Below are 26,416 nucleotides of genomic sequence, written 5' to 3' on the forward strand. Positions count from 1 at the left end.
GGAGTCCCCCCCCCCCCCCCCCCACTATGGGCGGAACCAGGTGGACGTCCGTCTCGTTCAGAGCCCTAACCCTAACCCTAACCCTAACCCTAACCCTAACCCTAACCCTAACCCTAACCCTGACCCTAACCCTAACCCTACCCATGCACTGAAAGGCCCGGCGCCGACCGACACAGCCCACGGCCGGCCGAGCGCACCGACGCCGCGACGAGAAACAGGTTGATACGAGACTCGACTCGAGGTTCGAGATTCGACGCCGTCGGCCCGTGAAGGACATGGACAGACTGCGCTCGAGCTTCTGGTGCGTAACGAGAGCGTGCGACGCGAGTGGTCGCCGAGAGCAGGCAACGGCGACGGCGTGTCGAGGCGAGAGACGCTCGGCGCTCGAGGCTAAGTAGGCCGCGCGCACCTTGACGGCGAGGGTGCCAGGCACTGTCGACCGGCGCGATGACGCACGTATAGCCGAGTTGTCGAGGTAATGCGGGTGAAGCACGCGCTGCCGGTGTCCGCGGCGAGCCGGCGCGCGAGGGAAGAGGACGGGGGCGGCAGGAAGGGGGAGCGCGACAAGGAGAGGCGCCTGGTATGCGGGCAAGACGTTGGCGGGTCTGCGAGACAAGAGAGTCAAGGCAACGGTCAGACTCGGTCGGCAACGTGCTCGCGTTGCCCGCGAGCCAGGCCAAAGCGGGGTGGGAGGGGAGGGGAGGTCGAGGGGCGACGCGAGCCGGCGGACAACGGCGGGTCGGGGGGTAGGACCGAGGGGCTGCGTACTACAAGAGGAGCGTGACGCTCTAGTCAGGCTCTGCAGGCGGGCTCGTTGCGCACGGGGGAAGACGGGAGATTGGGGAACGGGAGGAGCGGGCTGGACGCACCTGGACCGCCGATTGCGAGGCTCGAGCTTGGTCGCGGGTGGTGAGGAGCCCGTTACTAAGCTGTAAAGGGCGAGCTGTACCTCATCAGGGGAGGGCACAGAGTTGCGGGAGCGGACGACGACGACGAGGAGGAGGAGAGCAAGGAGGTGTGGCTCTGTCGCTCGCCTCGCCCTCTGCCGCGAAACCTGTTGCTTGCTCTGGGTCGGCTTAGCTGCACGCACCCGCGACACCGACACGCCCACCGCGCACGCCCCGACTCGTCCCTCCCCTCTCGCCGACCTCGTCGTCCTCCCAGCCCCGGTCAACACCCGCCGCAGCCCTCGACACGCGACCAGCAGCAGCAGCACCACACCTGGTGAGGCCTACACCTCGTCTCGCGGTAGCGCCACGCACCCGCACGGCTTCGGCAGCACGCGGTGGGCGAGTCGGAGCGGTGCTTGTGGTCCAGGAGGCAGATGAGGTCGGGCTCGAGGGGGCACGCAGAGGCTGTGAAGGGTCACGCAGCCTCGGGACAACACGGTGCACGTGCACACGGTGGCGGCAGTGGCAGCCAGCAGCAGCCCCCCTCGTACTCGAGACGCAGCTCGCTGAACTCGCTGCTCCCTCCCTCCTTGCACCGCCCACCCAGGCCACCAGCACCACCAGGACCTGTCACAGCTCGATCCACTTCCTCGCGGCACCCGGCTCGACGCGCCCTGAGCCCTCACCGACCATGTTCTTCCTCGTGCGTCCTCCCCGCCCCCTCTTCTCCTCTCGTTGTCCCGCACAAGGGAGCGCAGCACACGAGCTCACTGACTTTGTTCCGCGCTCGCAGAAACTGCTCACGCAGGACCTGATCATGCACCCGTCCTACTTCAACCAGGCTCTGCGCGGTCACCTGTCGAACGAGCTGCGGCGACAAGTCGAAGGATCGTGCTCGGGCCGGCTCGGCTACGTCGTCGCCGTCATCAACGAGGAGACCGAGGACGGCTCGTGGCGAGGGCGCATCATGGAAGACGGCCAGGCCGTTTTCTCGCTCAAGTACCGCGCCGTCGTGTACCGGCCGTTCCGAGGCGAGGTCGTCGACGGCGTCGTCTCGAGCGTCAACAAGGTGCGTCCTCTCTCACTTTCTCTTGCCCATGAGCGAGGCGCCGGCACTGACAAACTGCGGCCTCCCTTGCAGATGGGCATCTTTGTCGACGTCGGCCCGGTCCAGTGCTTCATCTCGACTCACGTGCGTCCCGCTCCTCTCCCTCTCTGTCAGGGCGCCTCGACATTGACTCGAGAACCTGCCGCACGCGCAGCTCGTCCCGCCCGACTTCAGCTTCGACCCCAACTCGAACCCGCCGTGCTTCTCGAGCTCGGAAGACACGGTGCGCCGAGCCGCTTTCGCTTCCTCGCCCATGCCCGGACTGACCCCTGGACCTCCTTGCCCGCAGTTGACGATCCAGAAGGGCACCAAGATCCGGTTGAAGATTGTCGGCACCCGAGTCGACGCGACCGAGATTGTGCGTCTGCGCTTCTTCCTCTCCCACCTGCCCTCTCCTCTCTCCTGCCGCCGCCTTGCGCGCTCTCGAGGTCGAGCAGCCCGAACTGACCCGCACGCACGCCCGCAGTTCTGCATCGGCACGATCAAGGAGGACTACCTCGGCCCGCTCGGCTGAGCAGCGCTCGACCACACCGTGTCCGCCCAGGAGCCGCCACCGCCGCCGTCAGTCCAAGGTCGTCGAGGGCTCGCTCGTCGTCGTCATGTTGTACCTACCTTTGCCCGCGCAAGTTTCCCTTCTCCCTCGCTCTCCCTCTCTCAGTCGTCCACGTTCCCCAAAACCCTCGCGAGGTTCAAGCCGGCCCGCGCCCTAGATACCTCCCTCGGCCTGTGCAACCGCAGAATGATTGCCGCATAGTCGCGTGTACCGAGAGCAGACTCGAGAGACAGGCGGGGGCGGTGCAGCCGACGAGCGGAGAGCGGCTTGAGCTCGGGTCGGCGGGGGAGACGAGCGCGACGAGGAGGGACACGCTCGCTCGCTCTCCGTACCCGCTCGCATCCTGCTAGAGCATCCATCGTGAGTCGCACCACTCCGCGCACGCCAAGGTCCACGCCCCTGCGCAAGCCGCGCAACCCGCAACCGCGCCCAGCTCGTCGTCGCGACGGCGACGAGCCCGTCGAGCTCCACCGCCTCCATCCCGCCTCGACGTGCACCTCTGCAGCCGTCAGCGTGGGCCGTGTGCGCTCGTGAGCCTCCTGGTCCACGGCGTGGCAGCCGATCGACGTCCGGCGAGGGCCACAGTCGCGCACGCCGTTCGCCATCAGCGGGCAACACCGCCTCGTCTCGGCGCCAGACCAGCACGTCGGCGGCGAGCGCGCGCAGGGCGGCATTTGGAGCGTCGAGGCGAGCAGAGCCGCAGGCTTGCTCTGGTGCGGGGCGGCGCGGGACCTGAGGCCATTCGCCCCATCAACGCCTTGGTTTCTGCATGCCCGACTGACCTCTCTTGCCCTCGCCCACAGCTTTAGCGTCAACATGACCACCGTCAATGCTGCCGCTGGCACCGAGACCGTTGCCGCCGTCCCCGTCGTGCGTCCCCCTTTCGCCGTCGTCGTCCAACTCGATCTCCCGACTGACCCTCTCCTCGTCAACAGGCGGGCGCTACCTCAGCCGACTACTACGCCGACTCGTACGCCCACTTCGGCATCCACGAGGAGATGCTCAAGGACGAGGTCCGCACCCTGAGCTACCGCAACTCGATGTGGCACAACAAGCACCTGTTCAAGTGCGTGTCTCTCGCTCTTCCGTCGGTCCTGCGGTCGTCGCGTACTGACTGCGAACGCCCCGCACTCGCAGGGACAAGGTCGTTCTCGACGTCGGCTGCGGTACTGGTATCCTCTCGATGTTCGCGGCCAAGGCGGGCGCGAAGAAGGTCATCGGCGTGCGTCCCCTCTTTCCTCGCCTCGCGGTTCCTCGGCGACCGCCCTGCTCACCTCGTGTCTCTTTCCCACAGGTCGACATGTCCAACATCATCGACCAGGCGACCAAGATCGTCGCCGCCAACGGTTTCGCCGACAGTGCGTCTCTCCTTTCCCTTCCTTCCTTCGACTGCCTCACCCTCGAGCCGACCTTCTGACGCCCCTCGCCTGCCTGCAGCCATCACGCTCATCAAGGGCAAGATGGAGGAGGTCGTCCTCCCCGTCGACAAGGTCGACATCATCATCTCGGAGTGGATGGGCTACTTCCTCCTCTACGAATCCATGCTCGACTCGGTCCTGTACGCGCGCGACCGGTACCTCAACCCGGGCGGCCTCATGTTCCCGGACGAGGCGACCCTGTACCTGGCGGCCATCGAGGACCAGGAGTACAAGGAGGAGAAGATTGGCTGTGCGTCGCGCCGTTCTTCCTCTTTCTGTCTCTTTCGGCGCCTCCTCTCGCTCTCGCCGATGCCGGTCAACCTCACTGACGCTTCGTCTTCCTCGCGCCACAGTCTGGGACGACGTTTACGGCTTCGACTACTCGTGCATCAAGGAGATTGCGCTCCGGGAACCGCTCGTCGACACGGTCGACCTCAAGTCGGTCGTCACCAACCCGTGCAAGCTCGCGACGTTCGACCTCCTCAAGGTTACCAAGGAGCAGCTCACGTTCATGACCAAGTTCAAGCTCACCGCGACTCGCAACGACTGTGCGTCCTCGCCCTTTTCGATCGTCACCCTTTCCTCCTCGTCGACAGGCTCTGACCTCGTCGCACGCCCGGTTCCGCCCGCAGACGTTCACGCATTCCTCGGCTGGTTCGACTGCGCGTTCCGCTCGTGCCACAAGCCCGTCAGCTTCTCTACCGGCCCCCACGCCAAGTACACTCACTGGAAGCGTGCGTCCTCACTATTCCTGTTTCTCTCATTTCTCGGCGTCCCAGTTCAAGCCCCACCTGACCCTCTCTCTCTCTCTTGTCCCTCGCCCCTCTCGCAGAGACCGTCTTCTACCTCGGCGACATGATCACGCTGCAGCAGGGCGAGTCGATCGAGGGCACGATGAGCGTCGCGCCCAACGCGCGCAACCCTCGCGATCTCGACATCGTCGTCGAGTACAAGAGCGAGGGCGAGCACCCGACGAGCGAGAGGAGGGAGTACCGCATGGCATAAGTCGGGTCATGCGCGTCGTCGTCGTCGTCGCGGACGAAGGAGGGGAAGGGGAGGAGGGATCTTTGTCACAGCTCCATGTACTTCTGCCCCCTCTTGCACCACCTGAAAAGGCCATCAGCGCCTTTATACCCAGCTCTTGCCGTGCGCCTGCTCTCGAGAGTCGGCGAGCCCGCGAGCGAGAGGTGCAGCGAGAGGAGCGTCGACGACCGGCTCGAGAGGAGAGAGGGCACGTGCGTCGTCGAGTTTGAACTGGGAACAGCTGCCAGCTCGCTCGCTGTACGTCGACGTCGCAGCTAAACCTTGAGCGCTAGAGTACGCCAACAGGGCCCAAAGGCAGGACGCAGCTCGCGCTGCGGCTCGACGAGGAGGTCCAGCCGCATGCTCTCGCTCTCTTTCTCGCTCGGCTCTCGCTTTCGCAAAAGCGCACGAGGACTGGATGCTAGGTCGATGTGTTACAGAAGGGCACGAAAGGTAGGGACGGGCAAAGAGAGACAGGCGTGAGAGGGTGCGGGTGGGAGAAAGGGGTAAAACTGCGAGCGCCGTCTCTCCTCCGTTCAGGTCCGTGTTCGAGCACGACGAGTTTAGTCTGCAGGGCACACGACGAGTCAGTGACACGCCGAGAGAAGGAAGGCGAGAGAGAGAGAGAGGGGTGGGACGCACACGTCCGCTTGAACGGCGGGATGGCCTTCATCTCGTTCTCGTCGAGCGTCGTCGACATGACGTCGCGGTACGAGAGGCGGCTCGAGTCGGTGACGTCCTTCTGGAACGACAGCGTGTGCTTCATCCACTTCTCGTCGTCGCGCTCGGTAAAGTCCTCGCGGGCGTGGGCGCCACGCGACTCCTTGCGCGCCTCGGCCGACACGATCGTCTGGTCGGCGCACGTGAGGAGGTTGCGAAGCTCGAGCGCCTCGACGAGGTCCCTGCGAGAGTGGAACACGTGCCGGCGTCAGGGAGGTGGACGAGGCGAGGGAAGAGGAGAGAAGGAAAGAGAGAGGCGAGGGGACGCACGAGTTCCAGATCATCGAGCGGTCCTTGATGCCGAGGTCCTTCCACGTGCCGCGAACGCGCTCCATCTCCTTGACGCCGTTCTCGAGCGACTCCTGGGTGCGGAAGACGGCGGCGTCGCGCTGCATGGCCTTCTGCATGTCGAGGCGGATGTCGGACGTGTGCTTCGAGCCCGACGAGGTGCGGATCTGGTCGAGCGCCTCGATCGACTCGAGGCCGGCCTTGTCCGAGATGGCCTTGTGCGGCTTGCCCGGCGTGAGCTCGCTCGCGATGTGCTTGGCGCACGCGCGGCCAAAGACGACAATGTCGAGGAGCGAGTTGGCGCCGAGGCGATTGGCGCCGTGGACCGAGACGCAGGCGGCCTCGCCGGCGGCGTACAGGCCCGGGACGACCTTGTCCTTGCCGTTCTCGTCGACGGTGAGGACCTCGCCGGTGAACTTGGTCGGGATGCCGCCCATGTTGTAGTGGACGGTCGGGAGGACGGGGATGGGCTCCTTGGTGACGTCGACGCCGGCAAAGATGGCGGCCGTCTCCGAGATGCCGGGCAGGCGCTCGTGGAGGACGTCGGGCGGGAGGTGCGACAGCTGGAGGTAGATGTGGTCCTTGTCCGGGCCGACACCGCGGCCCTCGCGGATCTCGACCGTCATCGAGCGCGAGACGACGTCGCGCGAGGCGAGGTCCTTGGCGGTCGGCGCGTAGCGCTCCATGAAGCGCTCGCCCTCCGAGTTGAGGAGGTAGCCGCCCTCGCCGCGCGAGCCCTCGGTGATGAGGCAACCGGCGCCGTAGATGCCCGTCGGGTGGAACTGGACAAACTCGAGGTCCTGGAGCGGGAGGCCCGCACGCGAGACCATGCCGGCGCCGTCGCCCGAGCACGTGTGGGCCGACGTGCACGAGAAGTAGGCGCGGCCGTATCCGCCCGTCGCGAGGACGGTGCGGTGCGACCGGAAGCGGTGCATGGTGCCGTCCTCCTGGTTGTACGCCATGACGCCGACGCACTCGCCGTCCTCCATGATGAGGTCGGTCGCGAAGTACTCGATAAAGTACTCGGTGTTGTGGCGGAGCGACTGGCCGTACAGGGTGTGGAGCATGGCGTGGCCGGTGCGGTCGGCGGCGGCGGCGCAGCGGTACGCCTGGCCGCCCTTGCCGTACTTGAGCGACTGGCCACCGAACGCGCGCTGGTAGATCTTGCCCTCCTTGGTGCGCGAGAACGGGAGACCGTAGTGCTCGAGCTCGAGGACCGAGTTGGCTGGGCAGGTCGAGGCGAGCGACGGACGGTGGCGAGGCGGTCGAGATTGAGCGGGAACGGGTAGGGGAGAGGTGGAAGGAGGAGGTCGAGGTCGCAGGGAAGAAGGACAAGGAGGAATGGGCGAGAAGGGTCAGTCGGGAAGATCGGCGGGGTCGGCGAGAGGGGGAGGATCGCGGACTCACGGGCCTCGCGGCACATGTAGTGGATCGCGTCCTGCGGGAAGAAGAGACGTCAGTGCCTGTAGACGAGGCGCAAAGGGCGGCAGAGGGAGGGAGGACGCACCTGGTCGCCGAGCCAGTCCGAGCCCTTGACCGTGTCGTACGCGTGCCACCTCCAGTCGTCCTCGGTCATGTTGCCGAGGGCGGCGTTGATGCCGCCCTGAGCGGCGACCGTGTGGGAGCGCGTCGGGAAGAGCTTGGTGATGCACGCCGTCTTGAGGCCCGACTCGGCGAGGCCGAACGCGGCGCGAAGACCGGCACCGCCGGCACCACTGCGGGAGCGGGGCCAGGGCTCGTCAAGACCGTATGCTCAGAGAGATACAAAAGAGAGAGAGGACGCACACGACGATGGCGTCGTACTCGTGCTCGATGAGCGGGTACTTGCCGGAGATGGTCGTCTGGTTCGAGGTCGAGCGGGGGCGTCGATGGCGGGTCGGGCAAGGGTGGGAGGGGAGGCAAGATGTGTCAGGACGATGCACACGACAGTCGCAGGCCCGACAGGCTGTCGAGGGCCGACGATGGAGGCGCCGCGGCTCGCCTCGACCGGCGCGATCGGGGCGAGCGAGGCGGCGACGACGACGAGCTGGCGAGCGCGACTCACGGGCACCTCCTTGGCCTTGACGGGCGAGGTGGCGACGACACGGCTACGGGCGGCCGAGGTCGAGAAGGAGCGCAGCGGCGACGGGGTGGCGCCTGCACCAAGGGAGGGAGCAACAGGTCGAGGTGAGCGGGGGCAAGAGAGGGGGAGAGTGGGACGAGGGGACGCACGCGCAGCACGGGAGAGCAGAGATGCGGGCATGGCTGTAGTCGAGGCGCACTGGCGAGAGGCGAGTGCGGCTTTGTGGTCGAGAGAGGGAGAGCGGCGGCCGGCGACGACGAGGCCCAAGTTCGGGCGCGTGCGAGCCAATCGCGTCGGGACTTTACGGATCTCTGTCTAACTCTCTCTGCCTGCCTGCACCTCGAGGACTCTCTCGCTGGACGACTCGGACTCTCGAGAGAAGAACGAGAGCTTTGCCGCAGAGCTCGAGAGGTCAGAAAAGGCTGCGTTCGTCCTCCTCTCGCGCGCCTCGTCCACCGTCTACACGCCGAGTGCCCAGACCCGGCCCTGCCCCGTCTCGCCCTCGAACACAAACAGGTTGCGGACCGGCTCCTCCTTGCCGCCGACCGCGTTGAGGATGTCCTGCCCGAGAAGGCCGCCGAGGACGGCGCACGAGGGGGCGAACTCGGCGCTCTGGAGGGCAGCGAGGCGGCTGCGGCAGGGGATAGAGAGGGGGAGAGAGTCAGGACCCGGTACTGAGGAAAGAACGAGGCGTCGAGAGACTGGGTGAGCGCGGCGACGCACCTGATTTCCTCGCTCGGCAGCATGTCCTCGCTCGCGCCGAGCTCAGGCAGAAGCTTCTTGGCGGCCTGCGAGAGCTCCTCCTCCGAGACCTCAGTAGCCGAGGGCGCTATGGGTGCTGGGTGGGCATGACGCTGCGCGGCGAACAGGGCTGACGAACGGGAAAGACTCAGGCGAGCTCGACGAGGGACGACGAACGAGAGGGAGGGAGCGAGGACGCACCGAGCACGCCCCACAGGACCGTCCCCGTGCGCTTGAGCTCCCGCTTCTTCATGCTGGCGAACGAGTGCGCGAGGGCGAGCGAGAGGGGGACGTAGGCGAGCGTCTGCTTGGTCGGGACGATGGTCGTCTCGCCCGGCGTGCGCGAGACGTGCTTGTCGCTGCAGGTAAGAGAGCACGTCAGGTAGGTCCACGGCAAGGCGATAGGGAGAGGGCGCGCGACGCACATGATGTACTCGTGCTCGAGGAGGTCGGCGAACATCCACCCATCGAGACCGACGCTGCCCGCCGCGAACAGCTTCTTGCCCAACTTGCGCGTCAGGTCGTTGACCCGCAGCTGTACGACACGCGAACCCAGACGAAGAGGATGTGCCGAGGAGGTTGTGGATGCGCGAGGGGCGGGAAGAAAAGGAGGGAAGAGGGGCGAACGAGGTCAGTTCGTGTGCTGCGACGGCGGGTTCACAGCGAGGAGAAGGAGACGCACCGCCGTAGGTGCATCGACATCGGTGACGACGACAAGGTCAAAGCCCTCGAGGAACGCCTCGCTGTAGAGGAGCGCCGCGTCCGTCTCGGTCGACAGGTTGACGCGCGGGTTGAGCGCCTGCACCCTTGGAGCCGACGCCTCGACGCGCTGCAGATAAAGGTACGAGGGTCAGCGTTCGCATTTGTCGGTACGCCTGGACCGACTCGAGAACGTAGAGAACTGTGGCCGGGCGCACCTTCTGGCCAACCTCGTCCTCGCGCGCGAAGTAGTTGCTCCCGAGGTCCTCCTCGGCAAGGTCCTCGCCGTCGAGCAGCGTGACGCTGCCGATGCCGGCGAGCACGACGTTCTTGACGGCGTCGACAGCGAGACCGCGGAACCTGCCGGCGAACAGGACGCGGGCGGCGAGCATGCGGGCTTGGGCGGCGGCACCCCACAGGCGGAGCTGGCGGTCGTACAGCTTGGCCTCGTCCTCGGTGATGGCCTTCTCGCGCGGCGCGGCAGAGCTTGGTGCGGGCGCGGCGGACATGGTGGAGGTGACGACGGAGCGCGGGGTGGGGAGGAGGAGCGGGCGAGGAACGATGTGGAGGAGGGCTGGTCGCAGAGTGGGGCGGGTGCTGGTCGACAGGATATGCTCGTGGTGGGCTGTCGCAAGCACCTGGTCGAGTGTGGCTGGAGGTGGACAGGGTCGACGAGCAGCTCAGGTTGATGCATAAGCTCTCGCTCGTACATGTCACGCTCAACCACGCATGCGAAGCGCGCAGGGCACTGCGAATAGCTCTCTCCCCAGCATCGACCAGCCTGTGGATCCGCTCGCGGCCGCAAGGTGCCGCCGGCTCCCCTCGCCCCCGCTCCTCCCCCTCGACTCGCCTCGTCCTCTGAATCTCGCGCCTGGGCGCTGCGATGCGGTCGAAGCTGCTTCGTCGTTGCACTGCTGCACAAAGGAGCTCTCCTGCTTGAACTCGCGCTTCTCGAATCAACTGCGAGCCCGATCCAGGTCGACCGGCTCAGGCTCGCTCGCGCGCACTCTCCTTCTGTTGCGGAGCGAGCGCGTCGCGGCTCAAGCTTGCTTGCTAGGGCTGCTCGCCCACTCCGGTCGAGGCGGGATCCACCCCTTGGCTCGGCACATGTCGCTCCTGCTCCTCCTCCTCCTCCTCCGTCGACGTTCCGCAGCTTCAGCTGGCCTCGTTCTCGCTTAAGGCGTCGTTCTCTGCTCGTGTAGCTTCGTCCACTTTTCTGACCGACGTGGAGCACCTGCGCTGCCCGTTGACAAAGGAGGCTGTCGCCGAGAGCGCACGCGATGCACCGCACGAACCTCTCCCTCGCACGCGCTGCGCTTCGTCGCCTCCTCAATGGGAGAGCGCGGCCCGGCTTCAGCTCCGGCCTGCTTGATTGAGCCCCTGTACGCGCGCACGCGCCGCCGTCTGTCAATTGCGGCGTTCGGGCGAACCGTGCGTCCTCTCTCGACGAGGCGGCCCAGCTGCGCTTGGGTGGCTTCACTCTCTCTTCCTTCATCCCGCCACGGTCCACCTCCCAAGATGCACGCTCGTTCGCTCTTGTCCCTCGCGGTTCTCGCTGGCTCAGGTGCGTCTCCTTCCCCTTGTTCTCCTCGCGGGCGTCGGACGCTCACTTGAACCGCGCCGCACAGCCCTCGCGCTCACGCCCGCCGACCTCACTCGCCTCATGGCAAAGCGCGACCTCGCCTCCGACACTGCGGCCGCCATGGAGGCCGCGACTGCCCTCGGCACGGCGGCCGTCACGGCCGCCGGCGACGGCCAGTGCGGCGATTTTTGCCCCGCCTGGCTCGACTCGGCCACGTCGTGCGCCACTGATGTCAGCGACGTCGCCGCCACGCTCGCCTGCGCGTGCTCCGAGTCGTTCCTGAGCGGCATGAATGCCTGCGCGGCCTGCATTGGAGAGGACGCGCCGTCCCAAGCCGACAGTCCGTCCCCCATTTTCTCTTTTTCGCTCTCTGTATTGCGCCTAGCCGTGACTGACCCGCTCTCGTCCCGCTCGCCGTCGATAGCGATCAGCAACACGTGCACGTCGGCAGCCTCGTCCATGTCGGGCTCGATGTCGGCCGGCGAGAGCGCCACGTCGTCCGCCGCGGCCGCCGAGTCGAGCGCTGCGACCGCCGTCTCGAGCATTGCGTCGAGCGTCAGCAGCGGCGTGAGCTCGGTGTCGTCGGCTATGAGCTCGGCCGCTAGCCAGGCGAGCAAGTCGGCGTCGGCGTCGGCGAGTGCGCCGTCCGCCAGCGCGTCCGGTGACTCGGCGGCGGGCAAGACCCTTTTCGGGGGCGCCGCCGTCGCTGCCGGCGCGCTCGCCGCCGCTATGCTCGCCTAAGTGTCGGTTCCCTGTCGAGGAACCGGCGAAGCGCGCCGGCTTGAGCGAATGTCGTCCACACTCCTCTCATCTCCTCTTCCTTCCTCGCCTCGCCCTCCTTTCCCGACGCCTCATCTCTATCTCTCTCACGGCCTCGGGTCTCGGTCGGCGTCACCCGTCTCTCGTATCTGCTGCAACGCGACCACGATGCCTCTCTTCTGCCGCGAGACCCGAGAGCACGAGGCGAGATTCGAGAGCGCGTCTCCGAGCAAGCGCGGCCACGACCGCTCGATCGAGAGGCGAGAGAACAATGCTGGACTGCAGGACAACAAGACGAGGAACGACGACCGCTTCGACCAGCTGCACAACTCGAGTCTTGAGCCGTTACCGCACCGCCCTCCGCTTCGGCCGCCCACTCTCGGTCAAGCCCGCTCCGCCACCCTCGTCGTCCGACATGACCGCATCCGGGTTCAGGTGCGATAGCTTGTCGGCTGTGTGCAGGGTGAGCACGGGTGCTGATGCCGACGGGTCGCTGAAAGAGAGGGCGAACGCAAGAGGGCGCAGGCGGGGTGAAGGACAGGTCGGCGGTCGAGGCGAGTCGGGTAAGCCAAAAAGGGAGGAGAGGGTTGCCGAGGGTGGGGAGGAAGGAGTGGTTGCGGTTCGAGAGCGTCAGACGAGCGCGCCGGGAGGGAACGCAGAGGGGAGAGTGAGGGGACGCACAGAGTTGCGCGGTTGACGCCCGCCGTCCATTCTGGCGAATCTCGAGGCACATGATACCTGCGCGAGTCGACAGAGAAGGTCAGTGAGGGGACGGGGGAAGGCGCCGCCGACGAGGCAGCGCGATGAGGGGCGAAAGCTCGCCTGCGCCGCGCGCAGCTTGCTCTGCTGACCGTGGGAGGGTCGAGGGAAAGGATTCGACGCACATGCCGGTTGCGAAATCCCAGCCCGCTGGCGCACCGCCTTGTCCTCCGAGCCTCGCTCCCCGCGCCCACCGCAAGAGGCCGTTCCACCGGCTCGCGGCCTGAGCTGCTCGCGCTGCTTCTGACGCGGGATTGTCAAAGGGCGACTCTGCGACGGTGGTTGTCGCAGTCGCTGTGGGTGTTGGCGGAGCCGGGGTCGCGAGAGAGGTTGACGAGGAGGCGAGGGGAGAAGGGTGGTCGGCGGCGACGGAGGGCGCTGCTGCTTGGGGACCCGGGTCGAGTTGCTGCGTTGAGGACGGTAGTGGTGCTGATTCTGCCATCGAGGCGGTGGTCGTCGAGGTAGAGCCGCCCAAGTGGGGCAACTTGATCGCCGCGCATGAATCTCGCTCCGTCAAACAACGACCAGCTCGTGCACGGCTGCAGCATGGACGACGCAAGCTTCAGCAAGGGCAAAGCCATGCGCTCTCGCGCCGCCTGCGACCCGTACGCCCGCCTCTCCCTCTTCCCCCACCCGCAGTCAACCTCGAACCACCGCCAGCCGTGCCAGACCGCCGCCAGGACCGTCGAGCTGACCCTCCTTGAGCACAAACAGCTGTCGACTCGTCAAGTGCGCCGCTGATGACCCGTCCGCTTTCTCTGCGCCGTCTCGGCCAGGTTGCTGACTCCTCATCTCGTGCAGGCAGAAGTGCGACGGCCCGTCCATGATCCCTTGCCGCCGATGCATGCTCTACTCGCTCCCGTGCACGTACGCCGTCGGAGCGGCAGCAGGCCCGAAGAAGACGGCCAAAGTCGCGGCGGCCCTCGCACCAACGGCCTCGACGATGCAGCCGCTTCGGCAGGCCTCGACCAGCCAGGCTCAGCTCGACACGCCGACCAACAACCTGTGCGTCTCGAGACTCCCTGCCTCTCGATGTTCGTCGTGCGGCCCTGACCGCTCCGGGCCTGCAGGCTTCACGACATGGCCGCACGCCTGCGCTCGATCGAGTCGGCCATCTCGTCGCTCCAGCTGTCGGGCCTCTCGTCCACGTCCTCGCCTCTGCGCCAGCCGACGGGGTCGCGCTCGTCCGAGTCGCCCGACGAGGGCCCGTCGCCGCACGGCAACAGCCACCAGTCGGGCTCGGACCGAGGCGGCGACGCGGCGCAGGGCCCGGCACGAGCGACCGACGTCGGCGAAACGGCCGTGCAGGCCATCAACGACGCTGTCGAGCTTCTGCACAAGGTGACGTCGTCGGGCCTGGCCGCCTTTCAGTCGATCGGCGAGGACGGGCCCGGCTCGAGCGTCGACGGCGACAACGGCAACGAGCACGCCCGCTCGTCGACGAGCCAGTACGAGGAGGGCCTCGTCGCGCGCATCCTCCAGAGCGAGGGCTGGACGCGACCCGACGTTCTCGATCGCGGCGTCATGACGGCGCAAGAGGTTGAAAAGACGTTCGAGATGTGCGTCTCGCTCTTCCTCCCGAAAGCGTCCTCAGGCCGTCCGAGACTGACCCGCTCTCTCTCCCGACGCAGCTTCTTCACTCGACTCGCACCATGGACGCCGTTGTTCCCCGCGATCAAGGCCGACACGCACGCCGTCCCCGACCTGTACTCGCCTCAAGCCGTGCGCGCGAGGTCGCCGCTCCTGTTCCACTCGATCCTCCTCTCGACCGCCTACTTCCTTCTCCCCGCTCCAGGCGAGCATAGCAAACGCGTGTACCTCGGCCTGACCGGCATCGTCAACGAGCTCGTCGCGCCCATCGTCATCTCGACGAGCAGGAGGGACGTGACCGTGAGCTCTTTCCCCTCCTCGCCTCGAGACCGCCAGCGTCCGTCCTGACTCTCTCGTACGCACTCGCAGACCGACACGGCGCGGGCCTTCCTGCTCCTCATCATGTGGAAGAGCGTCCAGCACGCCCACTTTCTTTCGACCTCGTCGTCCCCGCCAACCTCGTCCGCCGAGCGCCAGTACAAGAACAACGCCGTCTCGTCGGCGTCGCTCTGGGTTCTTGAGACGCACCTCTTGCGCACCCTAAACGTCCAGTCGACCGCGCCGCACGCCTTTGCCGCCGCCGTGCGGCACGCCGTTGCGCGAGGGCGCAAGTTCGACTCGGCGTACGTCTTGTCCGACCCCGTCGCGCAACACGCTATCGACGACTTGCGCCTGTGGTACTGGTCACTCGTCGCCGACGTCCACGGCGCCCTCACGACGGGCCGGGCCATGCACTTCTCGAACGGCGAGGCAGCCCTCGCTCTGCGCACGGCCCGCGCCCTCGCCGGCTTCAACTTGCAGGCGAGCGACGTGCGCCTCGCCGCGTTTGTCGAGCTGTACGAGGTCGTGCGCGAGGCCATGCGCTCGGCCTGGGCGTGCACCGGCGACTCGGTCGTCGCGGCCGGGCCCTCGCCGTGCCGGTGGAAGCCCGAGTGGGAGAGCGAGATGGACGAGTTCAACCGGCGCATCGACGCGTGGGAGCTCGACTGGGTCGAGCGTCTCAGAGCAGCGTTCGTCGGCGGCGAGAAGGGCGGGGCGAGCGACAAGATCGCGTGGACCACGCTCGGCAACAAGCACCTCTGCAAGGCCATCCTCAACGCGTCGTGCGTCCTCCTCCCTGCCTCCTCTTCCTCCCCACGAGTCTTTCGAGCCTCATGAGACTGACATCTCGGACCGCGGCAGCGTCTTCTACCGGTGGACCCGCACTCGACGACTCGCCGCCCAAGATTCGCCCTCGCCGCCGCTCTCGCCAGCACCAACGGGCGGCCCGCCCTTTGTGCCTGTCGCGCCGAGCACCGGCACCGCCATGGCGTCGAACCTGTCGTCGGCCGAGTGGCGCTTTATCCAGACGGCCCTCGACGCCGCCGAGCGCCTCGTCTTCGACGTCTCGGTCGAGAGCCGCATCATCGTGCCCGGCAGGGCGTACGATGGCTCCCGCCGGGTCCAGTGGCCTCCTCCAAATCCCGAGACGGGCCTGCGCGAGCCGCTCACGGTCGACGCGACCGTCGCCGAGGCGACCAAGACGTCGCACGACCCCGTCAGCTGCGTCGTGCGCCGCCGTCCACTTTCTCTGCGACTCGTCGCGCACATTACTGACGCACTCTTCCACGCGCAGGGCATCGCGTATCCGCTCATCCTCCTCAGCAAGATCTGCAACTCGGGCCTCTCGCGTTGCGAGCTCACCACGCTCGACAAACCGCACGACTCGGGCACGTCGTCGCCGAACCCGCCTGCCGCACCGGCGTCATCGAGCGCAAGCCGGCCCGAGGACGTCCCTGTGCGCCAACGCGCTGTCCTTCCCGGCCGCAAGCTCGCCGTCCTCCTGTCGCTCGGCGCCGCTTTCCTCGACCAGGTCGCGCCGACGCCGGCGCATCCCGCCGCGGTACACGCCAAGACGCTGCGCCTCATCCTCAAGGCGGGCACGTGGGGCCAGGCTGGCCAGCAGGCGACGGCGCAGGCGCAGGACGAGGTGATCGGCCGCGCGTCCCGAGGCGCAGGAGGCGCAGGGCAGCCGTCGCCGCCGCCGTCGGGCCCGTTCAGCAGCGCTGCACAGCTGCTGTCGGCCGTCCTCGCCCAGGTCACGCCGTCAACGCCGCAAGCCGAGGGCCCGCCGCACGGCGGCCCGAGCGCAGGCTTCGCGTTCGACCACCCGTCCGCCGAGCCGTCCTCCTCAAGAAGCACCTTGCGGCACCCCGCCGCTCGTCCAGCACCCGCCCCGGCCTTCTCCTCGTTCCTCGAGCTGGCGACGAGTGCCCTCGGCGAGCCTCTCGAGTCGTCGGCCGACATGAGCGCCTTCCCGACGCCGACATTCAGCCACCCTTCCCCGACATTGCCGACGTCGACTTCTGCGACGGCTGTCGCTCTCCCTCCCCCATTCCTGGCCCCACCCCCGTTCCCGAATCACCATCCTCATGTCCCGCGACCGTCGTCGACCGAGCCGCCGTCCCTCGACACCTCGACCTCGTTCCCAGCTTTCGAGCCCTTCCCGCGACTTACGGGCGCCGGATCCACCGCCGGTTTCGGCGCACCAGGCGTCACGCATGCCGGTGTCGGTATGGAGGTGGACGCCGACGCGCTGGGTGCGCTCGACTGGTCGGCGCTTGAGAAGCAGCTCGGGATGGAGAGCGGGAGCTTGAGCGAGGGTTTCGCCGCGAGCGTTGGGGCGAGGGACGATGGCGCGTCGGCCGGGGCGGCGTCGTACGGCGACGCGGCGGAGCAGTACGACTGGATGAGCTACTGAGGGCAGCAGTTCGAGGAGGCTCGCTCGGCGAGGGCCGAGCGGGCACGTCTCGCAGGCCGGTGCGCTCTCGCTCAGGCTCGTCGGCGTCTCGCTTCGCCCTCGCCAGATGTTCTCTATTCCCTCGTCCCCTCTCTTGTAGCTTCTGAGCCACACGAGTCGAGGAACGCGGTCATTTCCACTCGATTCGCTCGCTCAACTTGCGAGACGATCCTCTCGGACTCGCCCGAGAAGCGCTCTGGAAAGCGCGAGCGCCGCAGGAAGGTGAGACACGAAGCCCACACCAAGCAGCATTCGGGACCAAGCTGCGAGCGACGAGAGCCGTCATCTCAGAGTCGGACGTCGTCCTCCTCGAACGTCGTCGACGCTCGTCTCGACCACCATCTCGCCGCCTATCGACAGGCCGCCATGTCGAGCGCACCGCCGCCGCCACCGCCTGGCTTCCCGCTAGCAGGCGCACACACGCTCCCGCCCGTGCCGCCGCCCTGGACAGAGCACAGTGAGTCGCTCTCGCCCTCTCGTCTCAGTTCTCGGCTCTCGAGCGGGCTTTGGTCGGCCGGTGCAGCATCCAGAGCCTTCCCGCGCCATGCTGGGCCGGCGGGTGCGGTGGACGAGGAGATGAGCGAGCGAGGCGGCATGGTCTCGAAGCCGGGCGACCTCGCACGTCTCGAGGTCTGCGAGCTCTCGCAGAGCGAGACCGCGCCGAGCGGAGCTCGCCAAGAGCATGTCGAGCGGCCTGCGCGCCCAGCATCGCACCGCAACTGGCCCCGTCGCGCGACGCGACCACTCACTGACCTTCGTCGTTTCCCCCACCTTGCCCTCTCGCAGAGGCGCCGACTGGCGCGCCGTACTGGTTCAACCCGATCACCAACGTGTCGACCTACGTTCGCCCCATCGCTCCTTCCCCACCGCCTGGCTTCCCGCTAGCCGGCGCTCCCCCTCCCCCTCCTCCCGGCTTCCCCGTCGCCGCAGCGCCACCACCTGCCACCGCCCTCCCACCGCTCCACTTCGGCTCGACTAGTGGCCCGTCCGCCCCGGCCAAGAAGGAGAAGAAGGAGAAGCCCAAGGAGAAGCTCCCGATCGAGGGCTCGGACTGGGTCCGTGTCACGACCAACCACGGCAACGTCTTCTACAACAACAAGGAGACGCGCGAGAGCGTGTGGACCGTCCCCGACGACATCAAGGAGCAGGTCGAGGCGCTCGAGCGCAAGGAGCGCGAGGACAAGGAGCGGGTCGAGCGCGAGGAGCGAGACGAGCGCGACCATGCGGCGGCGGCGGCGAGCAAGAAGCGCAAGGCCGAGCATGACGAGCCTGTCGCTCCCGTCGCCGCCGCCGGCGAGGCGGAGGAGGCTGGGCAGGACGAGCCGCAAGGCGGGCGAGACGAGGAGGACGAGCACGAGCGCGGTGAGCTCGAGCTCGAGATCGAGGGGGCGGACGACGGCGCAGGCGCGAGCGTCCCCGAGATGATGGCGCCGCCCGCCGCTTCCGCGGTGTCGTCAACGTCGGACGAGCCGCCGAAGAAGAAGAAGAAGAAGGCCAAGGTCGTGTCGTCGCTCGAGGACCTCGCCGACGAGGACTGGCAGCGCTCGATCGCGGCCCAGATGGCCGAGGAGGCGGCGGAGGAGGAGGAGGGAGCGCAGGGCGAGATGGGCAAGGTCGAGACGGAGGAGCCGGCGGCCGAGGAGGCGAGGGCGCAGGCGCAGCGTCTCGAGGTCAACGCCGTCGAGGCGGCGGCCATGTTCAAGGTGCGCCCTGCCTGTCCTCCCGTCCTGCATGAGCGATACTGACACTCTGTCAACGTGCGTGCAGGTCTTGCTGAGCGAGAAGGACATCAACGCCATGGCGCCCTTCGAGAGCGAGCTCGCCAAGTTTGTCAACGATCCTCGGTACCACGGTACGCCCGTCTCTCCCTTTCTCCCCTTGTTCCCGCTCGACCGGCACTGACGTCGAATGTCCCGCCAGCCGTCAAGAGTACTCGCGAGCGCCGCGACCTGTTCGACGAGTTCTGCAAGGAGAAGATCCGGGCGCAACGTGCGGCCAAGAAGGCGGCGGCGGCGAGCGGCATCAAGGTCGACGTGCGTGACCTTTCTCTCCTGTCCTTTGCGTCGTCAGCGACATGACCTGACGTCGCTCCATGCAGCCTCTCGTCGGCTTCCGTTCCCTCCTGTCGACCGCCGTCACCTCGACTCGCTCCCACTTCAGCGACTTTAAGCGCGCGCACCAGAAGGACACGCGGTACCGCGACTTTGGCAAGACCGAGGGCGACCGCGAGAAGGAGTTCAAGAAGTACCTGCGCGACCTCGGCGAGCGCAAGCGCGAGGCGGCCGAGCGAGCAGAGCGCGAGTTCGGCGAGATGCTGAGGGAGGACGGCGAGATCCGGCCGGGCGACAAGTGGACCGACGTGCGTCCACTCTTTCTCTCCCTCCCGCTCGTTCTGCATGTACTGACGAGCTCGGCTCTACAGGTGAAGAAGCGCCACGCCTCGGACCCACGATACAGCGCCGTCGCGTCGTCGTCGCTGCGAGAGCAGCTCTTCGACAAGCACCTCGCCGCGCTCTCGTCGGGCGGCAACCGCCCGTCTACCAGCACGTCGGCGCCCTCGGCTCCGGCGCTCAAGGAGGACAAGGCGGCGCGAGCAGCTGCGTCGCTGCGAGAGCGCGAGGAGCGGGTCCGGGCCGACAAGGCGAGGGCCGAGCGCAGCGCCAACGTCGCGAGGAGCAACCTCGGCAAGGACGAGGCCGAACGCGAGTTTGCGCAGCTCCTCATCGATGCAGTGCGCGACCACAAGGTGCGTCGACCGTTCTCCTTCCTCGCCTCGGTTCGCGACGCCGTCCTGACCTGATTCTCTCCCTCGCTCGCTCAGGCCCACTTTGACGACCTCGTGCCGTCCCTCTCGCGCGACCCGCGCTTCGACGCTCAAGCGTTGTACCCGTCCGACAAGCGTCGCCTGTTCGAGCAGCACCAGCAAAAGCTGCATCGCTCGCGCGTCGCCGACGTCGAGGCCCTCTTTGCCGCCCACTCGCCCAAGCTCACGACCCCCTTCCACGACGTCCTCCCCGCCATCTCGTCCGACCCGCACGTCGCACGCCTTGTCGGCACCGACTTTGACGCCCTCGAGAACCTGTACACGGCGTCGATCGCGCGGCGGACGCAGCGCGCCCGGGACGACTTCTCGCAGATGCTGCGCGAGAGCCCGATCCTCGAGCACTGGGGCCGCATGCGCAAGCTTGAAAAGAGGGACAAGGTGGCGCTCATCGGGCAGGAGGGCACGAGGAACGACGAGTCGGACGACGACGAGCCCGACACGCGCGACATGGCCGAGCAGATCGACCTGAAGGCGATCCACGCCGTGCTCAAGGTGCGCCCGCCTCTCTCTCTTCTCTTTCTTTCTGTCTCTTTTCTCGACCGGTCACTGACGCGGTGTGCGCCCCCTTCGTGCAGAACGACAAGCGCTACCTCGAGTTTGACCACGTCCCGGACGATCGCGCTCGGTGGGTCGAGGAGTACACGGAGAACCTCGCGGCCCCCAAGGCAACTGTGCATCAGCGCGACTGAGTACCTGGACAGTGTGCCTCTGCAATACCACGTCTCTTTGTCGTCGTCTCTCTTCTCGTCGGCATTCGCGAGGGAAAGTTCCGGCTCGAGCTTCTCGTCCGGCTCTGGCTCTCGCAGCTTTGAATTGAGGGCTCGGTCTCTCTCACTCTCTCTCAGGGTCGAGGCATCGACCCGAGACGAGCGACGAGCATGCCGGCGAGTCGTCAGGCTTGTCAACGACGAGTCGGACGACGCAGCCTTACTGCGAGGCGATTTCTCTTCGACTCGGTTACGCTTCTCCGCGCTCGTCCGGTGCTAGAGTTGCTTCGGCTTCCGAGAGACAGTGACCCAGTGATTGAGCGGCCTCAGTGCGTGAGCATCCCTCTCCCGCAGCCGAGGAGGACGAGAGCGCTCAGGCCCTCATGGCCAAATCGGCAAACCTGAGGCCACTTGGCCCTGTCCCGCAGCCGCCCGAAGCAGAGGACGTGTATCGGCAGCGATGCCGACTCGGTGAGCAGCTTCGAGCGAGAGAATCTTGCGGCAGTCGCGTCCACCACCTGGTCGACCTTCTCAAACTCGGCGTCGCTTTGTTGCTCTCGTGCAGTCGCTCCCTCTCTTTTCGCCTCCTGGGGCTCGGTCTTCCCCTTCAATACCTGCTAGCGTAGACGTCTCACGCGGCGCGATGAGCGAGCAGTGAGCTTTCGAGTTACAAACGAGCGCCGAGCACCTCTCTGTGCCAGCTCGCGAGCCAACCTCGGCAAAGAGATGTCGTGCTCGCTCGCGACACTCATTGAGAGCGCATCGTTGAGCCTGAAGTACGCTCGTCGTTGCACAGGGCGACCCGGGCCGGCTCAAAACTCGAGCCTGCAGAGCGGGAGCCGGTACCGCCCGACCATCTCCTCGCGCCAGTACTTCTTCTCGCCCTCGCCCTCGGTCCTCTTGTCCCTCGCGCCCGCCGCTCCAGCTCCCGGCGCACCCGCCGACGACGCACCCGTCGCCTCCCATCGTCCGACGCCCTCGCCCGCCACGTCAACCTCGCTCCAGTCGGTCGCGAGGCCAATCTCGCGCAGGTGCATCTCGGACACGGACGTGTAGACGTCGTACAGGAGGCGCGAGGTAGCGCCGAGGCCGTGGAAGAAGGAGAAGCGGGCGTTCGGCGAGGTCGAGAGGAGGTCGGGCAAGGTCTGGAAGAAGGCGTGCAGGTCGGCGTAGTGCTCCGAGTAGGTGTCTGCGGGAGCGTTGACGCCGTGACGGAACAAGTGACGAAGGAGGTGCGAACGCGGCGAGGGACGGGAGGGGGAGGACAGAGAGTTAGGTCAAGAAACCTTGTGCAGGACGCGCTCGAGCCTCGCCGAGGAGGGAGGGAAAAGCGAGCCTGACGCACCAAAGTAGACGCCGTCCCACCCGACGTACTCCTCGTCTCCTGCCTCGAGCGCCTTGAGGTAGTCCTTCCACGTGCCCTCGTAGAAGCGCACGCCCGGCTTGTCGTACCAGCCGTTCTCGCGCGCGAAGGCGAGCACGTCCGGGTGCGGCTCGATGACGAGGTGCTGGGTCGGGTGGTACTCTTGCAGGTACGTGTCGATCTGTTGAAGGGCAGAGAGAGAAGATGGAGAGCGAAAAAGACGGGAGGAGGAAGGGGAAGAAAGTCAGTCACCGTCTCGCACGACCGCCCGGCGAGAGAGGAAGAGGGCGAGGACGCACAATGCCGAGCCCAAAGCCGACGTTCATGACCCTCAACTTCTCCCTGTCGCCCTCCTCCTCGCTGTGCAGCTCTGCCCACGACTTGTCGCGCCGGTCGCCCCACGCCGGCTCGCACATGCGCCTCGCCGTCTGGTGCATGATGCCCGACTCCCAGCCCATCATGACGCCGTTGCCCTCGGCGTCGAGCGCGATCGGCTGACCGCGCGAGTCGTGCGTGAACGTGAGGCGCGACGCGAGGAAGGTGGCGTTGTCGGACGCGGTCGAGAGCTGGGCGACAGCGCCGGCCGCCGTCGTCGAGTCGCTGGCGGCAGATGCTCCGGCCTCGACGTCGGGTCGAGAGGCGTCAAGCGCCGTCATGTCGGCGTCGTCGGCGGCGTCAGACGCTGCGTCGGACTCGCCCGACGACGAGTGGGCGGCCTCGAGGACGGCGCGCAGCATCTCGGAGCGGATGCCCTCGGCGAGGAGCTCCTCGTAGGCGTCGGTGTTGTTCATCGAGAAGGCGATGTCGCCCGCAGTCTGTTGCGCACCGAGGGGGACAGATCAGGGTCGCGCTCGAGAGAGGTTGAGAGAACAAGGGGGCGCACGCAGCCGAGGTTGTCGGGGATGGACCAGACGGCGTTGCCCTTGCGCAAGAGGAGCTTGATGTGGTCGACGCTGCCCGTGTCTGTGTGGGCGAGAGAGAGGTGAGCTGTGGGCTGTGGGAGCGACAAGAGGAGGAGGAGGGGGGACGCACGAGCTGCTGCATGAAGGGCGGTCCAGCCCTGGGCGTCTTGGACCCAGCACTCTGCGTGTTCTTCGAGGACGAGGTGCTGTACGAGGCGGTCGTCGCGGTCGTAGACGGCGTCGATGAGGCGGAGCGAGAGGGCGAGGCGCTCGTCGAGGTCGGCCGCGGTGGCTGGAGCGAGGTCGCCGGTGGGGTTAGAGACCTGGACGGGCGGTGGTGCGCTGCTCATGGTCGAAGCTGAGCCGGTGGAAGAGCGAGAGAGCGGCGACGAGTTCGCACAGGCGATGAGCTCGAGGAAATCGGCACGTGCCGCCTCTCGTCGAGCAAGTGCCGCACGGTCCAGCTCGACAGGCTTCCTATGCACTCTCAGATAGGCTGAGCATGCGCGCGCTCTACCCAGAGGCGAGGTGCGAGTGACTGTGGTCGACCCGGGCTGTGCGGCTCCGAGCCGAACTCGCTCGTCGCTGTCGCCCCTCTGGGCTCTTCCTCACTCGTACTGTGCCGTGCTGCACTCGCACTCGTCCACTCGCCACACCGACCCACCTCCAGCCGCCCCTCGACTCGCCCGCACCTCGCCCACCTCGCCTCGCCTCCTCCCCCACTCCTCGAGCTCGCGCTGCTGCCGACTCGCGCGCCAGCATGGATCCCGCAGGCCTCGTCTGGATCGTCACCGGCGGCAAGTCCGGCCTCGGTGCCGCAGTCGCTCACGCCCTCCAGGCTCGCAACGCCTACGTCGCCGTCCTCGACCTCAACGCCTCGCCCGACGACGACAACCACGCCGCGCCCAACCTCGCCCACTTTCAGTGCGACGCAGGCGACGAGCCCAGCGTCAAGCACGCACTCGACGCCGTAAAGGCCCACTGGAAGGGCAAGAAGTGGGGCGGTGTCGTCCACGCCGCCGGCGTCGGCATGGCGGGCAAGGTGCGCTCCCTCTCTCGCTCTCGTCCCCGAACGCCTCGTCACCCCAAGTCTTACACTGACTCGCATTGCTGTACACAGACGGTCGGCAACGATGGCCAGCCCTTCTCGTACGCTCGCCGCTCTCCCCCTCGTTCCGTTCCCCCCAGACCTCCTTCCCGGCCGGCTCGCCGCACGTCGCTTCCCTCGCTCACACTCGGTCCCGCAGCTTCGACGTCTTCCAGGAGGTGCACCGCATCAACCTCCTCGGCTCGTTCCTCGTCGCGTCCAACGTCGCCGCCATCCTCGCCGCACAAGGCGGCACCATCCCTCGCGACGCCGACCCGAGCACGATCAAGGATCGCGGCGTCATCATTTTGACGAGCAGTGTCAGTGCGACCGAGGGCCAGATGGGACAAGTCGCCTACGGGAGCAGCAAGGCGGCCGTCGAGGGCCTGGTCCTCCCCATGGCGAGGGACCTCGCGCGTTACGGTGCGTCCCTCTGTTCCTCTTCCTTCTCCCCCACACGAGCAAGAGGCTGCGTGCGAGTCGAGCTGCACCAGTCGCCTCGTCGAATCGTCGGAGCCGTCCCTGACCCGATCGTCCTTCCTTCTCCCTCTCGCACTCTCGCAGGTATCCGGGTCATGAACATCGCGCCGAGCCTCTTCTCGACCGCCATGGGCAAGGGCACGTCCGACAAGTGCGTCCCACTGTCTCGTCCCCCGCTCTGTGGGTGTCTTTCGCGTCGGGCAGCCCTGACCTCGCCCTCCTCGCCACCTCGCACGGTCCCCTTTCCTTCCCCCTTCCCTCCTCGCCTCTTCTCGGCCTCGCCCGCTCGCCCACTCGTCCCACGCCGTTGTCTCCCATTCTCCTTCATGACAGGGTCCGCGCCGGGCTTCTCGCCGGCACGCTCCACCCGCCGAGGTTCGGCGAGGCGCGCGAGTTTGGCCAGCTCGCGCTCGCCATCATCGAAAATGGGTACCTCAACGGCGGCACCATCCGAATCGACGGTGGCGGGAGGATGGCCAAGGCTTGAGCGGGTTCAAGGGCGTGTCGCGAGGAGGAGGGCTCGAGCGTGTGGGCGACCAGGCTCGAGAGAGGGGAGGCCGGCTCGACGACGTGGAATGCAGTCATCTGTTGTCTATCTCCTTGTTCTCTCGGCCCGCGTCGTGAGCACGTCGCAGTGAGAGAGCCCAACGCAACCTGACAGGCTCGAGCGGGCCGTCTCGCGCTCTCTCTTCCTCGCTTTCTCGCCCACTTTCTGGCTCTCTCGCTCTCGCTCTCCTGCTTTCGCGCGCATGCGACACGGTCTAAATGATGCAGGTCACGCTCGACGATACTCTACAGCTGTCTCGAGGCGCCCGTCTACGAGCTGCCTGCGCCCGTTCGCGGCTTCTCGAGGTCGTCGGGGCCGAACGAGAGCGGGAGGAGCTGCGTGGGGTGCGTGCAGGCAGGGTTAGTGCCGCGAGTCATTTGCGTCGAGGCCAACCGTGCCTCGTGCTCGACCAGCGAGCTCGGCGCAGGAAAGAGAGCGCGAGACGCACCTCGCCCATGGTCGTCTCGACGACGACGCCCTGCGTGTTGCCCTTCTCGGCTTCGACGGCCGTCGTCGTCCCCGTCTTGCCCTCCTCGTACGAGGCAGGCACAAGGAGGACGGGCATCTGGAGGTGCGGCGGCGGTCAACGACGGTGTGTGCGAGCGGGGCCGGGACAGGAGGACAAGAGGGGGGCGCACCTCGAGCGGGCAGAACTCGCGCAGGACCTGGCGACAGATACCGCACGGGCTCACCATGCCGTCGACGTCGCTGCGAGTCGACCGAGGCGGCGTGAGCGAGATTGCTCGAACGGCCGGAGGAGGGCGAGACGGAGAAAGGACGAGGGGACGCACGACGTGACGGCGAGGCCGACAAAGCGCTTGGTGCCGCTCGAGACGGCCTTGACGACGGCGGTGCGCTCGGCGCAGATGGCGCCGCCTGCCGCGGCGAGGGTCGACAGGCGAGAGCGGGTGGGCCGAGGAGTGGGGCGGGCGAGCAAGGTGGATGAGGAGGGACGGCAACAAGGTCAGCGCGCGGGTCCACCTCGTCTCGCTGCCCGATAGAGGTACAGGGAGAACTGGGGCGCACCGTAGCTCGCGCACTCGACGTTGGCGCCCTTGACGAACTGGCCCGCATCGGTGAGGAGGCACGCCCCGACGCGGAACTTGCTGTACGGCGAGTACGAGGCGTCGCGAGCTGCATGCGGGCACTTGCGAGCACTGTCAGCTTGCCTGCACGCTACTCTGCTCGTGCGAGAGGGAGAGACGGGCGCACCGGAGAGGGCAGAAGCGATGAGCTCTTTGCGCTGCGAGGCCGAGAGCGGTAGGGGCGTGTAGGCGACCATATTTGCTGTGTGAGAGTGCTGTGCTGGTCAGAGAGCTGCTGGGTGCTCGTGCGAGGCGAGAAGCGAGGTGGAAGGTCGAGTCCGGACGAGCCGGCCGATTCAGCGGCCACGAGGCGGGCTCAGCGCACAGTCGCTCAGGCGCCGGTAGACGCTCGTCGACAGCCATCTATGTCCTTCGAAGACGACCCCTCAAGGCCAGGCAACCGGGTACGCGAGACGGCCGCCCGGACCCTCGCTTGAGCCGCTTTGCTCT

General features: G+C 67.1%; 11 protein-coding genes across 11 annotated transcripts; 6 read left to right on the forward strand and 5 right to left on the reverse strand.

Moving 5' to 3' along the window:
* The first annotated feature begins 1,519 nt into the window (after window positions 1–1,519).
* Window positions 1,520–2,748, forward strand: RHOBADRAFT_64902 (uncharacterized protein). Its single transcript, XM_018418607.1, has 6 exons — window positions 1,520–1,593; window positions 1,684–1,959; window positions 2,032–2,082; window positions 2,153–2,221; window positions 2,288–2,356; window positions 2,465–2,748. Exons 1-6 carry the CDS (start codon window positions 1,582–1,584, stop codon window positions 2,510–2,512), a joined length of 525 nt encoding a protein of 174 aa, XP_018271144.1. The 5' UTR covers window positions 1,520–1,581; the 3' UTR covers window positions 2,513–2,748.
* Window positions 2,749–3,367: 619 nt separating this feature from the next.
* Window positions 3,368–4,974, forward strand: RHOBADRAFT_31666 (uncharacterized protein; the record flags this gene model as incomplete). Its single annotated transcript, XM_018412982.1, has 8 exons — window positions 3,368–3,421; window positions 3,487–3,617; window positions 3,689–3,773; window positions 3,846–3,909; window positions 3,989–4,219; window positions 4,323–4,517; window positions 4,602–4,703; window positions 4,802–4,974. 8 exons carry the CDS (start codon window positions 3,368–3,370, stop codon window positions 4,972–4,974), a joined length of 1,035 nt encoding a protein of 344 aa, XP_018271145.1.
* Window positions 4,975–5,402: 428 nt separating this feature from the next.
* RHOBADRAFT_35930 (uncharacterized protein) lies at window positions 5,403–8,242 on the reverse strand (the record flags this gene model as incomplete). The annotated part of the gene is made up of 6 exons (XM_018413317.1): window positions 5,403–5,894; window positions 5,983–7,225; window positions 7,408–7,438; window positions 7,508–7,715; window positions 7,786–7,841; window positions 8,045–8,242. 6 exons carry the CDS (start codon window positions 8,240–8,242, stop codon window positions 5,414–5,416), a joined length of 2,217 nt encoding a protein of 738 aa, XP_018271146.1. The 3' UTR covers window positions 5,403–5,413.
* A 231-nt stretch (window positions 8,243–8,473) lies between these two features.
* Window positions 8,474–10,011, reverse strand: RHOBADRAFT_53131 (uncharacterized protein; the record flags this gene model as incomplete). The annotated part of the gene is made up of 6 exons (XM_018416685.1): window positions 8,474–8,693; window positions 8,786–8,933; window positions 9,005–9,162; window positions 9,229–9,338; window positions 9,486–9,632; window positions 9,721–10,011. 6 exons carry the CDS (start codon window positions 10,009–10,011, stop codon window positions 8,522–8,524), a joined length of 1,026 nt encoding a protein of 341 aa, XP_018271147.1. The 3' UTR covers window positions 8,474–8,521.
* Window positions 10,012–11,375: 1,364 nt separating this feature from the next.
* On the forward strand, window positions 11,376–12,018 carry RHOBADRAFT_66336 (uncharacterized protein). Its single transcript, XM_018418943.1, has 2 exons — window positions 11,376–11,424; window positions 11,509–12,018. The coding sequence occupies exon 2, from the start codon at window positions 11,544–11,546 to the stop codon at window positions 11,823–11,825; it is 282 nt and encodes a 93-aa protein (XP_018271148.1). The 5' UTR covers window positions 11,376–11,424; window positions 11,509–11,543; the 3' UTR covers window positions 11,826–12,018.
* Window positions 12,019–12,102: 84 nt separating this feature from the next.
* Window positions 12,103–12,798, reverse strand: RHOBADRAFT_64906 (uncharacterized protein). Its single transcript, XM_018418608.1, has 3 exons — window positions 12,728–12,798; window positions 12,525–12,581; window positions 12,103–12,336 (listed from the first exon to the last, which is right to left on the reverse strand). Coding segments are annotated over exons 1-3 (207 nt in total). The 5' UTR covers window positions 12,730–12,798; the 3' UTR covers window positions 12,103–12,188.
* Window positions 12,799–13,148: 350 nt separating this feature from the next.
* RHOBADRAFT_53133 (uncharacterized protein) lies at window positions 13,149–17,143 on the forward strand (the record flags this gene model as incomplete). Its single annotated transcript, XM_018416686.1, has 8 exons — window positions 13,149–13,207; window positions 13,317–13,331; window positions 13,404–13,607; window positions 13,673–14,161; window positions 14,234–14,492; window positions 14,562–15,295; window positions 15,375–15,741; window positions 15,808–17,143. The coding sequence occupies 8 exons, from the start codon at window positions 13,149–13,151 to the stop codon at window positions 16,930–16,932; spliced, it is 3,252 nt and encodes a 1,083-aa protein (XP_018271150.1). The 3' UTR covers window positions 16,933–17,143.
* Window positions 17,144–17,337: 194 nt separating this feature from the next.
* Window positions 17,338–20,532, forward strand: RHOBADRAFT_53134 (uncharacterized protein; the record flags this gene model as incomplete). Its single annotated transcript, XM_018416687.1, has 8 exons — window positions 17,338–17,428; window positions 17,758–18,674; window positions 18,739–18,823; window positions 18,892–19,004; window positions 19,070–19,330; window positions 19,394–19,717; window positions 19,793–20,287; window positions 20,371–20,532. 8 exons carry the CDS (start codon window positions 17,338–17,340, stop codon window positions 20,482–20,484), a joined length of 2,400 nt encoding a protein of 799 aa, XP_018271151.1. The 3' UTR covers window positions 20,485–20,532.
* A 737-nt stretch (window positions 20,533–21,269) lies between these two features.
* On the reverse strand, window positions 21,270–23,117 carry RHOBADRAFT_53135 (uncharacterized protein; the record flags this gene model as incomplete). Its single annotated transcript, XM_018416688.1, has 5 exons — window positions 21,270–21,691; window positions 21,848–22,046; window positions 22,165–22,680; window positions 22,749–22,828; window positions 22,898–23,117. The coding sequence occupies 5 exons, from the start codon at window positions 23,115–23,117 to the stop codon at window positions 21,315–21,317; spliced, it is 1,392 nt and encodes a 463-aa protein (XP_018271152.1). The 3' UTR covers window positions 21,270–21,314.
* A 410-nt stretch (window positions 23,118–23,527) lies between these two features.
* RHOBADRAFT_43594 (uncharacterized protein) lies at window positions 23,528–24,821 on the forward strand (the record flags this gene model as incomplete). Its single annotated transcript, XM_018414245.1, has 5 exons — window positions 23,528–23,809; window positions 23,888–23,916; window positions 24,015–24,277; window positions 24,419–24,485; window positions 24,668–24,821. The coding sequence occupies 5 exons, from the start codon at window positions 23,528–23,530 to the stop codon at window positions 24,819–24,821; spliced, it is 795 nt and encodes a 264-aa protein (XP_018271153.1).
* Window positions 24,822–25,150: 329 nt separating this feature from the next.
* RHOBADRAFT_43595 (uncharacterized protein) lies at window positions 25,151–26,163 on the reverse strand (the record flags this gene model as incomplete). Its single annotated transcript, XM_018414246.1, has 6 exons — window positions 25,151–25,216; window positions 25,330–25,446; window positions 25,520–25,589; window positions 25,673–25,757; window positions 25,908–26,015; window positions 26,094–26,163. 6 exons carry the CDS (start codon window positions 26,161–26,163, stop codon window positions 25,151–25,153), a joined length of 516 nt encoding a protein of 171 aa, XP_018271154.1.
* Window positions 26,164–26,416: the final 253 nt, after the last annotated feature.

This window comes from Rhodotorula graminis (assembly GCF_001329695.1).
Source record: "Rhodotorula graminis WP1 unplaced genomic scaffold RHOBAscaffold_6, whole genome shotgun sequence".
In the NCBI taxonomy this organism is placed as follows: domain Eukaryota; kingdom Fungi; phylum Basidiomycota; class Microbotryomycetes; order Sporidiobolales; family Sporidiobolaceae; genus Rhodotorula; species Rhodotorula graminis.

Excerpts from the sequence above, each read along its gene's own strand:
- RHOBADRAFT_64906 (XM_018418608.1), bottom strand. Across the intron at positions 12,337-12,524 it reads GGCGTCAACCGCGCAACTCT|CGACCCGTCGGCATCAGCAC; the intron begins GTGCGTCCCCTC and ends CCTCTCTTTCAG.
- RHOBADRAFT_66336 (XM_018418943.1), top strand. The coding sequence starts at position 11,544 with ATGTCGGGCTCGATGTCGGCCGGCGAGAGCGCCACGTCGTCCGCCGCG.
- RHOBADRAFT_64902 (XM_018418607.1), top strand. Across the intron at positions 2,222-2,287 it reads TCTCGAGCTCGGAAGACACG|TTGACGATCCAGAAGGGCAC; the intron begins GTGCGCCGAGCC and ends CCTTGCCCGCAG. Across the intron at positions 2,357-2,464 it reads GAGTCGACGCGACCGAGATT|TTCTGCATCGGCACGATCAA; the intron begins GTGCGTCTGCGC and ends GCACGCCCGCAG.